Source organism: Meleagris gallopavo, chromosome 29 (assembly GCF_905368555.1).
Source record: "Meleagris gallopavo chromosome 29, MGAL_WU_HG_1.1, whole genome shotgun sequence".
In the NCBI taxonomy this organism is placed as follows: domain Eukaryota; kingdom Metazoa; phylum Chordata; class Aves; order Galliformes; family Phasianidae; genus Meleagris; species Meleagris gallopavo.
In genome coordinates, this window is record NC_139432.1 from 2912404 (window position 1) to 2929315 (window position 16912).

Here is a 16912-nt window from a genome sequence, read left to right on the forward strand (position 1 = left end):
TCGGGATATTTCTCCCCCTCTGACCCCACTCTCCTGGACTCTCTCTCCCCTCCCCTTCTGGCACACCCTTTCCCCTTTTGGAGCATCCATTCCCCCCCAACCCCCTTTTTACCCCCACCCCATAGCAAACGTGGGGCAGATGAGAGGTTACAAATCCCAGAGCGAGGCTTTATTAGCCCCCAGCAGAGGGGGTGAGCATGGGCCGGGGTGGGGGGCACAGACACCCCCACCCCAAACCCCAGTACCGATCCCACTCTGGGGCTTGACACAAAAACGCACAGAGAGACACGGAATAATTTAACCCCCAGAGCTGTGTGGATGGGGGGGGGGCAGCCCCCAGAGCCCCCCATAGGGACTGCAGCTGCTGTGGGGGGAGGGGGCGCACGACAAGCTCCCATTCTGCACCTACCCCCAGCAAGGGCTGAAGGTGCAGGATGAGGAGGAGGAAGCAGGGGAGGAAGGCACGAGCCCCCCCATAGCACAAAGCCGGGGGGAACCCCAAACCCAGCGCACAGGCAAAGTGTGGGGGGAGGGAAAGGTGCACCGGGGAGGGGGGGCAATGAGTGTGTCCCCATGTGCAAGGACGAGTCCCCACGTTCAACAGCGCGTCCCACCGTGGGGACCAACCACAGGAGGGGGGAGAGCGTCAGCACAGGACCACGAGGAAGGCACTCAGGAGGAACCAATGGGAGCGGGGGGGGGGGCGGCAACACGAGGCTCCCCCCCACCCCCGAGCGTGCAAGAGGCACAGAGGTGTGCAAGGAGCACGCAAGCCGCAGGGAAGGAGCGATGCTGTGCTTGTGCAAAATCACAGCGCACCCCCACCGCTGCCCTGGCCCGGGTGGGGGGGGCTTGGAGGGGGGTGGCGGCGCGGGGGGGGGGTCAGTAGTACTTGTCTGGCTGCTGCCAGCTCGTCACCCAGTGTTTCTTGCGCCGGGGGCCGGCGGGTGGGTAGCGCTGCTCCTGTCGGATCCGCACCGCGTGGTATTTGGGCATCACCCGGTAATAGCGAGTCCGCTGGAAGAAGTCACACTGCGGGGTTGCGGGGGGGGGAAGAAAAATAAATATAAATATAAATCAAGCGGTGGTGGAGTGTGTGTGAGGGGGGGGTGGGTGGGCGCGGGGCGGCGGAGAGAGGCTCCGGAGTGGTGAATAGCAGAGCCGGAGGGGGAGGGGGGGGAAAGAAAGAGTAGCGCCGGGATTCCCCCCCCCGTGCCCTCAGGGCAAGGAGTGGAGAGGCTGAAGAAGAAGAGGAGGAAGAAGAGGAAGAGGCCGTCAGGTGCCACCCGTGCGGGTGCGGGGCATTACCGGGCGGGCGGCGCGGGCGCCGGGGGGGGCAGTGGGGCTGCGTTTCCCCCCCCCACCCCCGTTAGTAGTCGTCCGTCAGCCGCTCGGTTTCCGACGGCTGGATGCGCATCTCCGCCTTCTGCCCCTTGGCCTCGTACATTGCACGCGTGCTGGCCCGTCGGAAGAAACCGCACTGCGGGGGGGGGGACGGGACGGGAGGCGGTTCAGGGCACCTCGGGGACCCTGCGCCCTTCGGGGACCTCCACCCCACCCCTCCCCCCGGAGGTGCCACACCGGGCTGATGTTGGGATTGAGGGGGGATGCTGGAGGTGCTCCCACCGCTCGCCATCCCCGAGCATCCCTTGGTGTGGCTGTCAGCTCTGCGACCCTTCCTTCTGCAGGAAGGGCAGGGGGTGGAACAGCAGAGGGTGGGAGTGGAATGGGGCAGGGAAAGGGAATGGGATGGGGAATGGAGTGGGATAGGATGGGGAATGGAGTGGGATAGGATGGGGAATGGGATGGGCCAGGGGATTGGGGCGGGGTGGGGCAGGCGATGGGATATGGATGCAGCAGGGAATGGGGCAGGATGGGGGAAGGGACAGGGATTGGGGTGGGATGGGGATAGGACAGGGCAGCATAAGTATGGGTATGGGATGGCAAAGCATAAGCTTGGCATTGTGTAATCTTAGAATCCCCCGAGCTGGAAAAGACTCATAAAGATCAGCTCCTGGTGCAGCACAGGCACACGGTAGCACAGCACAGATATGGGACGGCACAGATGATATGGGATGCCACAGCACAGATATGGGCACGTGTGTGGGATGGTACAACACAGGCATGGGATGGCACAGCACAAGTTTAGACATGGGATGGCATAGCATGTGTATGGGGTGGCACAACAGAGGCAGGGGATGGCACAGCACTGACATGGGATGGCACAGCACCAATATGGGATGGCACAGCACCAATATGGGATGGCACAGCACCAATATGGGATGGCACACCATAGCCTTCCCCCTTCTCACCTTCCACAGCAGCACAATGATCAGCCCCAGCAGCAGCAGCCCCGCCGCCGCCGCCACCAACACCAACCACAGTGCGACCTGCGGCGGCTGCTCCTCCGTCAGCTCCGAGTCCACATCCACTGAGAACTGGTGACAGCAATTGGGATGGGGGGGGCACACCGGGAGCTGCCCCTCACCCCCACCCCACATTAGAACCCCCCCTCTCCCATTGCTTACCCGCACCGTGTGGTTCCTCATGTTGATGGTGGGGATGTGGGTGCGGAGGAACAGCGTGGCGGTGCCGTCCACCTTCACCCGGTCGAAGCTGCGGTACTCCTGGGGATGGCAGCACCGTGGGGACGGGGATGACCCCCTCCCTTCCTTCCCAAATAATCCCCTTCAGCCCTGCCCTCCCCCACCCCCCCTTGCAGCACTGACCTCAATGAAGGTGCTGTTCCACACCCGGGCACGGACGCGGAAGGTTGTGGGGTGCTGTGCTGCAGGGACCGGGCACTCGAACCAAATGCAGCGTGCGGTGCCTTGAGAGCAGCTCTGGGGGGGGCAGGAGAGGTCCTCGAGGTTGGGGGACGGAGGGGGGCACCACCCCACATTGCCCCACGTAGGGATGGGGGGATGGGATGTGAGGGAGGTGCATGTGAATGCAGTCGGGGGTGTGCTGTGCATGGGTTGGGGTGCACATGCACGTGCAGTTTGGGGTCACTGCATACAGATGCACAGTTTGGGGTCACTGCATGCACACATGCACAGTCTGGGGTCACTGCATGCACATGTGCAGAGCTTCGGGTCATTGCACACACACACAGTCTGGGATCACTGCATGCAGATACACAACAAATCGCTGCATGCACACATGCATTCACATGTTTTGGGGGTCAATGCATGCACAACTTTGGGGCCATTGCACGCAGACCCGCACAGTTTGGGGTCACCGCGTGCAGATGGGCAGCTTGAAGTCATTGCACACGCAGACGTGCAGTTCGGGGTCACTGCATGCACACATGCACAGCTTCAGGTCGCTGCACACAGATGTGCAGTTCGGGGTTCACTGCACACCCACATGCACGGGTGCACACTCTCAGAGCTGCACGTGCCACCCCCCAACTTGCTGCATGCACACACTGCTGCACGGTCAGTGCATGCACACAAACAGCTGCCTGCTCTGCAGGCTGCCTCCTGCACGACTCCAAGCTGCTGTGCACACAGCACTCTGGCAGCAGACAGCTGCCTCCCAGTGGCTGCAGCCAGCAGTGTGCGCACCCAGCTGCACCCTGAGCTTGCAGCATGCCTGCAGCCCCCAGTCCCCCCTGCAACCCCCCCCTGCAGCCCCCACAGCCACTTTCTGCAGCCCCCAGTCCTCCCCTGTAGCCTCCAGCACCCCCATACAGACCTCAACCCTCCCCCTGCAGCCCCCCTCACTTACCAGCAGCACCTCTGACTTCGCCTTCTTGCCCGTGGCCAGGGTAATGGGGGGCTCTCCAGGCTCAGCCCCCCCCAGCTCCCGTCGGTGCCGGGTGAGGGTCCCATCCTCCAGCAGCTGGATGGTGGTGAAGGGGGGCAAAACCCCAAAAGCCATCAGCGTGGCCATGGCCCCATGGCACAGGGTGAGCAAAAAAAGCCCGAACCCAACACAGAACTCGGGTACCCCCATCTGGTAGCCACTCACCGTGAGGTTGAGGGGGTTGATGACCCCCCCGGGGGGGCTGCAGGTGCCGTTGCTGTTGATTTGGATCTCGGTGGGGTACAGCAGCCATTTGCCATTGGGGATCTCATAGGGCCACTCGAAGCCCAGCACGATGGTGCCCAGCGTGCCCAACGCCTCACCCTTAGTCATCACCTGTGGGGAACAGCGTGGGGGTGGCACTGAGGGATGGAACCCTTCCAGCCCCCCACTGTTCCCCCCCCCAACCGATGTCCCCTATCTCACCTGGAAGTCGAAGGCCAGAGGGCTGCCCACATCCTGCTCACTGCGCATGGCCGATTCGCCCATCACCGTCCCGCTGAAGTGGGACTGCAGGTGTGCAGGGATTCTGGGGACAATTTGGGGGGGGGATGGGGGTGTAAAGGGGAGGGGTGTGAGGCAGAGCTGCGAGACGGGGAGGTGCGGGGGCCGGGGGCTGCGCTCACACGCTCAGCGAGGACTGCAGGCTGTAGTCCACCAGCAGCTGGGCCAGCACGGGCTGCAGGTCGTCCTGCGTGCTCTGCCTGCAGACAGTGCACCATGTCAGCGCCTGCTGCCATCCCCGTGCCCCCCACCCTTTACAGGGCACCAACGCAGATGTATGCATGCTGGATGCACAGATGCATTTCCATTCAAGCACAGGAGAAGCCAACATCCCTTCCCTCACCTCCCTTCCCCCTCCCCTCCCCTCCCCCCATTCCCCTCCCACCTCCCCTCCCCTCCCCCCTCCCCTCCCCCTGGCACCCCCAGGGCACCCAGCAATGCCCCCCACTCCGGGGTGCTCCATCCTGCCCACACACACCTCCCTCCAGCCCCTCCTAGAGCTGCAGCACTGATGGATGTAACACCAACACGTTCCCACCAAGCACAGGAGACCCCAAAGTCCCTCCCAGTGCTGTTTTCCCCATCCCTTTGCTCCCCTCAGAGCCACCCATTAACGTCCCCGTGTCCCCAGCCCTGGTGTATCTCATCCTGCCCACAACCCCACCACATCAAGCCCCATCAATGCTGACGGATGCAACATCAACACTCCCCCACCAAGCACCGGAGACCCCAGCATCCCCTCCAGAACCATTTGTCCCATCCTCTCCCCCCCACACCCCAAAACAGAGCCACTCACGTGGACAGATCCAGCCACACCACCACCTCCCTCGTGTCCAGCGTGATGCCGATGGCCTCGAAGGTGATGATCAGCTCTGCCTGCAACAATCCCCCCTCCATGGGTGTGGGGTGGTAGAAGACCCCCCCCCCCCAGAGCCCTCTCCCTGCTCCAAGGCAGCACTCACCCTCTGGTTCCGTTTGAAGGGGTTGCCCAACTCGCACAGCACCGTCTCCGCAAAGGTGCATGCACCGCTCTGCAGAGGGTGGGGAGGAGGGGGAGGGCATGAGGAAGGGGGCTCAGAGTGCCCCTCCCCCCCCCCCCCCGGGACCCCTCCCCAAACAGGGTGGGCAGATGGCACTCACGGGGCGGACGGAGGAAGGCAGGAGGCTGCTGGGCACCGTGATGTTGAGCAGAGCTTCGTGGGCATCCTCCCCATTGGAGGCAGAGGTGGGTGTGTTGGTGATGTTGATGCTCAGGTGCAGCTTGCGTGTGTCCCGGCTGTAGTGCAGCACCTGAGTGCCATTCAGCCTGGGGGGAGTAGAGATGCTCAGCAGGGGGGTGGGGGCTTACGGGGACAGCCACCCATGGGGACACCCAATGCTACCGGGACATCTTTAGGGGCCAGAGAACCCAAAGTGGGTCAGGATCGGAATGCTGCAGTCATGAGGTGTTACAGAGCGGGCATGGGGTAGAACAGCAGAGGGGGGGCGTGGAGTGGGGGCAGGGATGGGGCAGGGAAAGGGGATGGGATGGGATGGGATGCAGCAGGGAATGGGGATGGGATGCAGCAGGGAACGGGGATGGGATGGGATGCAGCAGGGAACGGGGATGGGATGGGATGCAGCAGGGAACGGGGATGGGATGGGATGCAGCAGGGAACGGGGATGGGATGGGATGCAGCAGGGAACGGGGATGGGATGGGATGCAGCAGGGAACGGGGATGGGATGGGATGCAGCAGGGAACGGGGGTGGGATGGGATGCAGCAGGGAACGGGGGTGGGATGGGATGCAGCAGGGAACGGGGGTGGGATGGGATGCAGCAGGGAACGGGGGTGGGATGGGATGCAGCAGGGAACGGGGGTGGGAAAGGCAGGGAATGGGGATGGGAATGCGGCACGGGATGGAGAGAGGACAGGGCAGCATAGTTATGGGATGGCAAAGCATAAGCTTGGCACTGTATAATCTGAATCACGTGAACAAGCTGCCCAGAGAGGCTGTGGATGCACCATCCCTGGAGGTGTTCAAGGCCAGGTTGGATGGAGCCCTGGGCAGCCTGGGCTGGTATTAAATGGGGAGGTTGGTGGCCCTGCATGTGGAGGGGGGTTGGAGCTTCGTGATCCTTGAGGTCCCTTCCAATCCTGGCCATTCTGTGATTCTGTAATCTTAGAATCCCCCAAGCTGGAAAAGACTCCTAAGGATCAGCTCCTGGCCCAGCACAAGCACAGGGTGGCACAGCGCAGATATGGGATGGCATGGCACAGCATGGGCACGTGTATGGGATGGCACAGCATGGACATAGGATGGCACAGCACAGGTTTAGACATGGAATGGCATAGCATGTGTATGGGGTGGCACAACAGAGGCAGGGAATGGCACAGCACTGACATGGGATGGCACAGCATGGGCACACGTATAGGACACGACATGGGTACATGTATGGGACAGTGCAGCATGGGTATGGGATGGCACAGCACAGGGTACAGAATGGCACAGCGTGGATATGGGTATGGGATGGCACACCATAGCCCTAACGTCATGGAATTATACAACATCCCAAGTTGGAAAGGACCCTTAGGGATCACTGAGCCCAGCTCCTGGCGCAGCGTGGGCACAGAGTGGCACAGATACGGGATGGGGGGGCACAGATATGGGATGGGGGGACAAGGTGGGGAGCAGAGCACACAGCACCTGGGCAGGGGCTGGTTCTGCTCGGTGACGAAGGCACTCTGCAGCTGCAGGTTGCTGTAGCACTTGTTGTCGGAGCCACACTCCTTCTGGAACTCCACCTGGGATGGGGACAACCTCGGTCACATCCCCACCACCCCCCCGTCCCCAGCTCTCCCCCCTGCACCCCCCCCCCATAGCACCTTGGTCTCGTTCTGGTGGGACTGGTCCTGGTTGAGGACGGGGAATGCATTGAGGGAGTGGGGGCCGAGCTGGAAGCTGCGGGGCTGCTCCACCAGTGAGTAGTTCATGGAGAGCACGATGGGGTGCAGCTTGTCACGGATGTTATCCTGCAGCAGGGAGGGACAAACTGCAGCCAAACCCCCCCCCCCCAGTGCATCGATGCACAACAGTCCTCCGCATCCCCTGGTGCACAGTGGTGCACGCACCCTCGTGCTCTCACCAGCAGCAGCAGCTCCTTGCTCTCGCAGCGTGTGTCAGGCATGGGGAAGGTGCCACGGAACGTGGCCGAGTGCGTTCCCAAAAACCTCACCCTGGGGGGGTGCCGCTCCTTGTCTGCCTCCAGGATGTACTCCAGGGCTGGGGGGGGGGGAGGCACAGCAATGGGGCTGAGCATGCTCGTGTGCCCCCCCCCCCACGCACACACACACCCCCTTGCACGTGCAAAGTGCTCTATCCACCTGAGCACTAATGCACACGTGCCTTCACAATGCACTTCCCCCCCCCCCCCCGTGCACGCTCCCTTGCACCAACACCCCCACGGTTGCACCCCCACGTGCACTCACTGATCCTCTCCTTGTACGTGGGGTCACCGGCGCTCTGGTTGTAGGCGAAGCAGACGGTCACTGTGATGCTGTGGGGGGGGTGGGGGGATAAGGGGGTGGTGGGAGGCACCGAGTGGACCCATAGCACCGTGCTGAAGTGCTGGCACCCCCCTCCCTCCCCCCCCCGTGCACAATTGCTCACCAGGAGTCGGGCGTGCAACGTGCAGGGTCCACTTTGCTGGGGGTGACGGTGAAGGTTTTGTCGAGGATGTTGATGACGGGGCGAGCGCTGCAGGGTAATGGGGAGGGGGTGCTGAGCATTGTGCACCAGCAGAGCTGTCACTGTGGGGGTGGCAGCGCCCTGTGTGTCCCCATACCGGAGCAGCACCACGCGTTCTGCCAGGCTGCCCACCAGCAGGTCGGGGTAGGAGTTGCCATCCACGTCCAGCCCTCCGCTGAGAGCGTAGCCAAAGGTCTGCATGCTGGCAGGGCCCAGCTCTGCCCCACTGATCACCTGCGGGGGGTGGGGGGGCACTGTTAGCTCCATGGAAGTGGGGGCTTCAGCCCCCGTACCCTGTTTTGTTTTTTTTTGAGGGGGGTCCAAACCTGGCTGGGGATGCGCCGCAGTCCTTCGGCGCTGCTGTGGTAGATGTACACTTTGCCTGGCCCCTCAAAGGGAGCCCCCACGGCGATGTCTGGGGGTGCACAGGGGGGGGTCAGCCCCACAGGGATGGGGAGGGGCTTCCCTGTATCCTCACCCCCTCTTTAACCCCAACACAACGCCCCATTTCACCCCCAATCCCTTACCCCATCCCATCTTCACCCAGACCCACCACAAATACCTCCCCCCCCCCACCCCAACCACGGTGCCCCCAACCACGGTGCCCCCAACCACGGTGCCCCCCATACCCGAGGTGACCCTTAAAACCAAACTCTCCCCCAACTCAAGGTCTACCCCCAACCCAAAGTGCCCCCAGACCCTCATCAAAAAGCTGCCCTCAAACCACGGTGCCCCCCAACCCTTCCGCTCACCCCAAACCTCTCCACGGACCCCCGTCTCCCTGCACTGCCCAGCCCTCCATCCCCAACCCGAACAGAATCTCCTCTCTGCCCCCCCTGCCCCCCATCCCCTCACCCTGGAAGCCATCCTGGTTGATGTCCCCTATGCTGGCGATGGCGAAGCCGAAGGCGGAGTAGCTGGGCCCGGTGAGCTCCAGGCTGGGCTCGGGCTGGAAGCCCCCCGCCTCATTCATGTACACATAGATGGCCCCCCCCACCTCCTGCTTCCTCTTGAAGTAGTAGGGGGCTCCCACCACCAGGTCCTGCCACCTGCAGGGACAAGGGGCTGTGACACAGGTTGGCATCCCATGTACTCCTAGGGGAAGAGGACCCCTCCCCAAAAGAGCTGAGAACCTCTCCATAACCATCAGAAGATCACTCCCCCTTCCCCCTTCCCCCCCCCAAAAAAAAAGCAGGATAGAAGACTCCCAGTGGCCAAAGCTGCAGACCCCCCCCCCCCTTGCTGTGACCCCTCTCTGAGTTGTGGGTGCCCCAGGATGTCCCCCCCCACACTGTGACCCACAGGACTCCTATGAGCTATGGGGTGCCCCAGGACCAACCCCCCCAGGTCTCCCACCAAGCTGTGACCCATAAGAGACCCTTCCCCAGGACTGACCCCCAGTCTCCCCCCACATTATAACCTACAGAGACCCCCCCATACTGTGGGGTACCCCAGGACCAACCCTCCAACCCCCCACACTGTGACCCACAGAGACCCCTCTGCGCTGGGAGTTCAGGACTCACTCCCCAACCCTCCCCTTGCCATGACCAAGAAACCCTTTGGTGCCCAAAGACCAACCCCCCCCCATACTTCCAGCTCTCCCCCACACTGTGATCCACAGAGACCCCTCTCGGCTGGGGGTTCCCCAGGACTGACCCCCTTAACCCTCCACTCTGTGACCCACAGAGACCCCTCTGCCCTATGGGGTGCCCCAGGACCAACCCCCCAGATCTCCCCCCATTCTATGACCCAGGGAGACCCCTCAGCACCACGCAATGCCCCAGAACCAACCCCCCAAACCCCCACACCGTGATCCACAGAGACTCCCCCGCACTGTGGGGTACCCCAAGCCACCCCCCCTCCCCAACGACCCTCTCCCACCCCCACCCCCCACTCTTACCCATCATTGTTGAGATCCGCCAAGGCCACAGCGCTGCCGAAGTAGGAGCCGACCTGGCGGCCTCGTAGCAGCCCACTCCTCTGCAGGGTCTGCTGGGGGCTGGTGCTCAGCAGGTACACAGCCCCGGTGTGCTGATACCGGGGGGCTCCGGCCACCACCGTCACCGCCTCCTGCTGCAGCACCCCGCTGCCCACCTCTGCTGCATACCCTGCAGCCAAAGCACCGCTGCCAAATCCCCCCCAGAACCCAACACAGCTCCCCTCCGACCCCCTCCTCCAGCCCTGGGGGTCTCCCGACCCCTCTGTGCCCCACTCCCACCTCCAGACCCCCCAACCCAGAACCGGGGCTGCCCCCACCTATGTAGGTGTTGCCGTTCTTCTCGTTGGGGTAGGAGAAGTCGTGCAGGTCCCACGTCTCCCGCTGCAGCATGTAATTGGTACCTGCAATGGTGGTCAGCCCTCCTTGCACACCTGTAGCATGTGGCGGGATGCGTGCACCAGAACACACACCTGCTTGCACGCGTGCGCAGTCTCACCACGCGGAGGTGTAACCATGCACCAGGACGTGCACACACCTGCATCTTATCCAGCATCTCACCATACAAAAGTGCACGGATGTGTCAGGCCATGCACGTCTGCACCCTTACACGTCCTCGTGCAATGTCCCACCGTGCAGAAGTGCACATCTGAGCACCAGAGCACACCTGCTTGCACGCTTGTGCAATGTCTTAACGTACAGGAGTGCATGCATACGGAACAACATGCACACTTACATGCTTGCATGCTTCTTACCATCCATAAGTGTGCACACATGCACGGGAACATGCATGTCTGCATGCTCGTGCAACGTCTCACCATACAAAAGTGCACTGGAGCATGCACGTTTGCATACTTGTGCAATATCTCACCATACAGAAGTGCACGTATAAGCACACCTGTTTGCATGCCTGTGCAATGCCTTAATGCACAAAAATGCACGCGTGTAAAACAACATGCACACTCACATGCTTGCAGAACATCTTACCGTGCAGAAGCGCACGCATGCATCAAAACATGCACACATTTGCATGCATGTGCAACGCCTGAACACACAGAAATGCACACATGCATGCTCGTGCAACGTCTCACCACACAAGAGTGCTCTGGAACATGGACACTTGCACGCTTGTGCAATATCTCACCATACAGAAGTGCAAAATATGCACCAGAGCACACCTGCTTGCATGCCTGTGCAACGCCTCACCATACAGAAGTGCGTGCATCAGACCATGCACACGTTTGCACACACGTGCAACGCCTCAGCATACAGAAATGCACACCTGCACGCTCCCGCAACGCCTCACCATCCAGAAGTGCACGCGGGCAGCAGAGCACACACGTCTGTACAGCTGCACATCTGAGCACAAAGAACGCACGTGGGCATGCACACCTGGCTGCCTGCACCACAAAGAACACGCGTGCACCAGACCAAGCACACGTCTGCATGCTTGCACGAGACCTGGCCATGCAGATACGCACAGCTGCACTGTGCCACACGCACTTGCAGCACCTCACAGGTGAAGAACACACACTCAGCCACACCACACAGGGCACACACTCAGGGAGGAGCATCATAACCCCCCCACGCACACACCCACCCTGCCAATTATAGGCTCCAGGTGCTCCAAAATAGATGATGTTGGCAGTGAAGCCGGCGCTGGCACCCATCTGGCACATGCCAGTCTCCTCGGCGTCCATGTTGGAGTTGCACATCTCGTTGTGGTACGTTTGCCATTCATCACTCAGGTCCAAGCTGAGGTCGTTGCCCCGCACGTAGCAGCGTCCAACCATGCGCCGCTGGTCCTCGCTGCCCGACCACAGCACTTTGGTGTAACGGTGAGCACAAGCCTGCACGGACAGCCCTGGGATGAAGGGTTCCCCCCCTCAACCCCTCCCCACCTCACCCTCATCCAGGGTGACCCCGCAGAGCAGACAGGGGGGTGACCCTGCAGCCCCCCCCCCCCCCCCACCAGGAGGGTATCAGCTTGGCAAACTACAACTCCCAGCATGCACTGCTGCTGCCAGCCCTCAGCGCCCCCCTCCTCCCCCCTCCCCAATGCATGCTGGGGGCTGTAGTTTGAGCTCATTTCTCCCCCCATTCCCTTGGGTGCAACAGCAACTCCAGGGTGGCACTGCACAATGGCCCCCCTCCCCCAAACCCAGCACCCAGGCGTAGGGACCCCCGGTTCAGGGGGTCACAGCTCTTTCTCCCCCCCTCCAGCACCAAGAGGTAAAACCCTCCACAGCTCATACCCCATTTCCCACCGTGGGGGGGGGGGGGGAGGAGGCACTTCTGCAAAGAATTGCAGTGTAGGTGTGCAAGGAACTGTGGTGCAGACGTGCAAGGAGCTGTAGCGCAAGCATGCAAGGAGCCACGGTGCACGTGTGCAAAGAACTGACACGTGTGCAAGGAGCCACGAGGCCCGCGTGCAAAGTGCTGCATTGCACGCCTGCAAGGAGGAACCACGGTGCACGTGTGCAAGGACCCGTGGTGCACGTGTGCAAGGAACTGCAGTGCAGGCGTGCAAGGACCCACGGCGCACGTGTCCAAGGAACTGCAGTGCATGCATGCAAGGAGCTGCGGTGCACACGTGCAAGAAGCCGTGTGTGTGTGTGTGTGTGTGTGTGTGTGTGTGTGTGTGCACTCACCAGCACCCTGCCAGCTGGCTGCCGTTGGCTGGCCACTGTCACCCCCAGCCACATGTCCTCAATGATGTACTTGTCGGGCTCACCTGGGAGAGCAAGGTGTGAAGCTGGGAGGGGACCCCCTGCCCTCCCCCCCCTCCTCTCCCCTCCATCCTCCAGGGCAGGGGAGGCCGATGCGGGGGCACATCTTGAGGGGTTTGGGGGGGGGTCTCACGCACTTCTCAGCTCGATGTCGAGCCGCTCGCAGTCGCTTTTGGAGGAGGAGAGGGGACAGGCATAGACAGCCCCCGTCCTCGTGCCGTTCTCTGGCTCCTCGTCCTGAGGGGCTCCCACCAGCAGCCTGGGAGGGGGGGGGGGGGGGGGCAGAAACGGGGGAAGGGGTGATGTCGGGGGGTGTTCATCCCACTCTGATGCTCCCTGCTTCACTTTGGGTGTGCTGAGAGATCCCAAAGAGACACAGGACACAAACCCTCCCCCCCCCCCCCTAGAAAAACAAAGCAAACAGGTGATGGGGTCACAAAACCTACCCACAGCCCCCCCCCTCACCACCAAGCTCTGAGCAGCAGCCCCAATGCCACAGCTATGTGTCATTCTGCAGGCCATGCCAGCCAACCCCCCCTCACCCCCATCCCACCCCACAGACAGCTCTTGGGGGGCACTTAGGGGTGAGTCAGCCTCCCCCCCCCCCCCCAGGCTCTCAAGCATCGCAGCTGAGTCACAGCAGTGCCACACAATGTGGGGGGGGGGGGAAGGAGGGGGGCACATTGGCATGCGATGCACTTCCCCCAGGTGCCATAACAATAAAGGAGAACTAAACCCCCCCCCCCCAACCCAAATGATGTACAGCCCAAGGTGGGGATGGGTGGGGTGCAGCACCCAGCCCTAATTTTGGGAGGGGGTGGGAGGGGGGGGGGGTGCGGAAGGGCAGCCCTTCCGCTGGGAAGTGCGGAGGACAATGAGGTGAGGAGGAGGCAGAGCCACGCAGTGCCAGAGCAGGAAGCGTCGTCCCCGAGGGTGGGGACAGCGTGAGGTGACAGCAGCACCCAGGTGCAATGAGTTGGGCCGTCCTCAGCTGCCCTACTGCCCCATAGAGATGGCATCCCCCAAAAAGCTGTACCCCCCCCCCCCCCACCCCCACCCCAACCTGGCAATGCAGCGCGGGCGCACCCAGGCTGTGTGCTGACTCAAAGCCCAAACGCAGGAGGAATGTGGGGCCCCAGGCAGCCCCGGCATGCTGGGACAGGCAGCAGGCCAGCAGGATGCTGGGGGGGGGGGAGTATGGGATTGGGGGGGGGGGGGGGGAAAGCAGAGCTGCCTGGTTGCAGAACAGCCCCCAAAATGAGGGTTGGGGGGGGCTCAGCACTGTGGGGTGCTCACATCACCTGAGGGCACACAGGGATGCTCGGCATCAAGGTGGGGGGGGCACACCTAATTCCACCCTCCCACCCCTCCTGAGTGATTTTGGGAAGGATATCTGGGGGGGGCATAGGGCACCTCCACGGAAGTGACTCAGTGTGCTGGGTGGTGACTCGGGGGGGGGGCAGGAAGCTGCTGCCATGGCTGTGCCTTGGGGAGGGGGGGCACTGACACCCCCCCCCACACTTGGGAAGCTGATGATGGGGGGGCGGGGGGGGGGGGAAGGGGGGCAAAGCGCCCACCCCACCTCACTGCCTTCAGCCCTGCAAGCCCATAGCAGCCCACTTGGAAAAGGGGGGGAGGGGGGGCTGCCCAAAAGAGGAGCTGTGGAGGGAAAAGGGACAGTCGTGGCACTGCTCCATAGTGAGCTGGGGGGGGGGGGGGGGGGGGTGGGGGGTCCCAGTGCAGGCGGGGGCTGCGATGGGGCTGAGCCAAGGCCTCGTGCTCAGCCTTTCCAGCTGAGGGAGCAGGGATGGCCAAGAAGGGGGAGGCTGGGAAAGGGAAGGAATGCAAGAGCTGTGCCCCAAACTAATCTGCCTGGGTCAATGAGGGGGGGTGGGGGGGGGGAGGGTTGGCCTCAAGCCCCCCTTAACCCTATAGCATTGCCACACTTGCAGTGAGGTCTTACAACAGCCCCCCCCCCCCCCCCCCATTACAGCCCCCAGCAGCTGAGTGTGCTGATGCAGGCATGCGGGGGGGGGGAGCTCCCAGAGCATCATCCCTGGGCACAGCCCCCGCCAGAAGCTCTGCCAAGCACTGCCCCCCCCCTCCCCCCCCCAAAGCAGCAGCTCCTAAATGAGGGGAACCATATGGCTCTGAGTGGGGAGGGCACAGGGAGCACAGAGCTGGAGTGAAACAGCCCTTAAAGGGGAAACTGAGGCACAGCAATTTGGGGGGGGGGGGGGGGAGAAGAGAGGGGGGGGGCACCCACGTCACCCTCTGGCCAAAGCAGCTCCCTTAATCTCCTGGCTAACCCCGATAAGGCTGCAGGAACGCAGCGAGCAAACAGAGCAGTGCTGGGAACACTGGGAACAACCACCCCACAGCCATGGGGACACCTGGCCATAGGGATGCATCCCCATAGGAAGGATGGGGGGGGGGTGATGGGAGGCGGGGGGGGGGGGAAAGTTTTGGGCATCCTCACTAGGTGGTGGGGAGGATGGTGCCATGAAATACCCCATTGCATGGGGAGGATGTGGTCAGGAAGTGTCCCCACGCTGTCCCCACCCTCTGCACCTGCACTTTGGAGCCAGCAGTGAGCAAAGGGCACAGGGCAGGAGCCCACACCCTGGTGATGCTCAGAACTGGGGGCTGTGGAGTGAGATTTCCCCCCCCCCCCCATCCTCCTCTTCCTCCCTGCTATGGGGCTGCAGCATTGGGTGCGTATGGGGGGGTGTGGGGGTGGGGGGGAAGTTGGGGCCATCACTGCAGCCACAGGGCTGCAGGAGGTGGGGGGTCCTACTGCACTGCATGCCCCACAAGATGCAGGGAGGGAGATAGAGGAGACCCCCCCCCCCCCCCTCTTGGGATAAGGGTGGGGGAGGTGCTCAGGGTTTGAGGATTCTGCTCAAAACAAAGATTCCTCCCCAAACCTGTCTGCACTCGTCCCATTTCCTCCTCCCCCCCCTCGGAGCGCTGCCACCCCCACACAAACACCACAGGGAAGCAGAAGCATGCAGCCCCCAGTCCGTCCCCCCCCCAATCCCAATGGGATGAGCAGAGTGTGTGGGGGGGGTCCCAAATAGGGGTGGGTTGGGGATCCTATGGGAAATGGAGCACACAGCCCCCAGGGTTTCACATCCCAAAGGTGGCAGAGCACAGAGCCAACCCTCCCCCCAACCCCCCAAAAATGAAACCCATAGGGACAGAGTGACAGCTGCTGTCACCATGCGAGCTGCTGCGTCCCCATGGGGACATCCAATGCCCCCCCCCTCCCCCCGGACAGAAACAAAGGGGATTTGGGGGCGGTTTGTAGGGAGCAATGGGGAAGGACTTCGGATGGGGTTGTGGGATGGGAAGTGGGGTCCTGGGGGGGGGCGGGGGGTGAGGAGGGGACACCGCCCCGTGTCACCACTCAGCTGGGACACAGCCGGGGGGCACTGACCCCCCTCCCCCTCCCCAGAGAGCAGCAGAGCAAAGCCGTACAAATAGACCCCCCCATCCCCCCTCCCACCGGGGAGGTGATTTCAGGACAACCCAACCCCACACCCTGCCTTGAGTTCCGGGACCACCCCCAGACCCCCCCTCTCCCCCCCACCCTATGCACCTAAACCCCAAACCTCACCCCTCAACCCCCCATAGGCGTAACCTCCCCGCAAGAAACCCCCCCTCAGCACCCCCCTCCCCCAACCCCCCACCCCAGGACCCCTTCCCACACACAAGCCACGATCCCGACCCCCCTCAAACAGCCCCCCGCCCCACGCACAGGTACCGCTCCCCCCTCTCGTTCTGCCGATGCAGCGCTACGGAGAAACCGAAGAAGCCCCGCGTCGCGCTGCCCTCCTTCAGCACTGGGAAGGCGGTGTCCAGGTTGAAGGCGGCAGAGGAGCGGAGCATCGCGCACAGCAACAGCAGCTGTAACACCGCGAATCTCCTCGCCATGGCCGGACCCCCGCAAACCCGCACCTCCCCGCACCCTGCGGGGCAGCGCCGGCCCGGTGCGGTGCGGTGAGCGCGGGGTACGAAAAGAGGGCGTGGCCAGGAGGAGGGGCGTGGCCAGGAGGGGCGCGCACTCTTCCGGGCGCCCCCCTTAAAGGGGCCGCGTACCCCCACCTTCACCCCGCCCACACCTGCGGAGGGGGCGGTCCGCGCATGCGTGTAGGTGGGGGAGTGAGTGAATGAGGGGCGTGGAAGCGCGCACTTGGGTTTGTG

General features: G+C 62.8%; 1 protein-coding gene across 3 annotated transcripts; it reads right to left on the bottom strand.

Annotated features, from left to right (window-relative positions):
* Positions 1-140: 140 nt before the first annotated feature.
* Positions 141-16762, bottom strand: ITGA3 (integrin subunit alpha 3). Of its 3 annotated transcripts, none has more exons than XM_085210925.1 (25): positions 16473-16762; positions 12844-12965; positions 12629-12711; positions 11578-11827; positions 10298-10381; positions 9942-10149; positions 8897-9090; positions 8368-8456; positions 8139-8275; positions 7964-8050; positions 7783-7850; positions 7440-7576; positions 7180-7326; positions 7001-7098; positions 5455-5620; positions 5277-5345; positions 5111-5190; positions 4437-4514; positions 4237-4339; positions 3976-4146; positions 3733-3846; positions 2730-2843; positions 2529-2627; positions 2313-2438; positions 141-1032 (listed from the first exon to the last, which is right to left on the bottom strand). In XM_085210925.1, the coding sequence occupies exons 1-25, from the start codon at positions 16640-16642 to the stop codon at positions 883-885; spliced, it is 3144 nt and encodes a 1047-aa protein (XP_085067051.1). In that variant the 5' UTR covers positions 16643-16762; the 3' UTR covers positions 141-882. The 3 variants fall into 3 exon arrangements, with proteins under 3 accessions (XP_085067051.1, XP_085067050.1, XP_085067052.1); XM_085210924.1 differs by having other exon boundaries at positions 16467-16762; XM_085210926.1 differs by lacking the exon at positions 141-1032 and adding an exon at positions 1325-1480 and having other exon boundaries at positions 16467-16761.
* Positions 16763-16912: the final 150 nt, after the last annotated feature.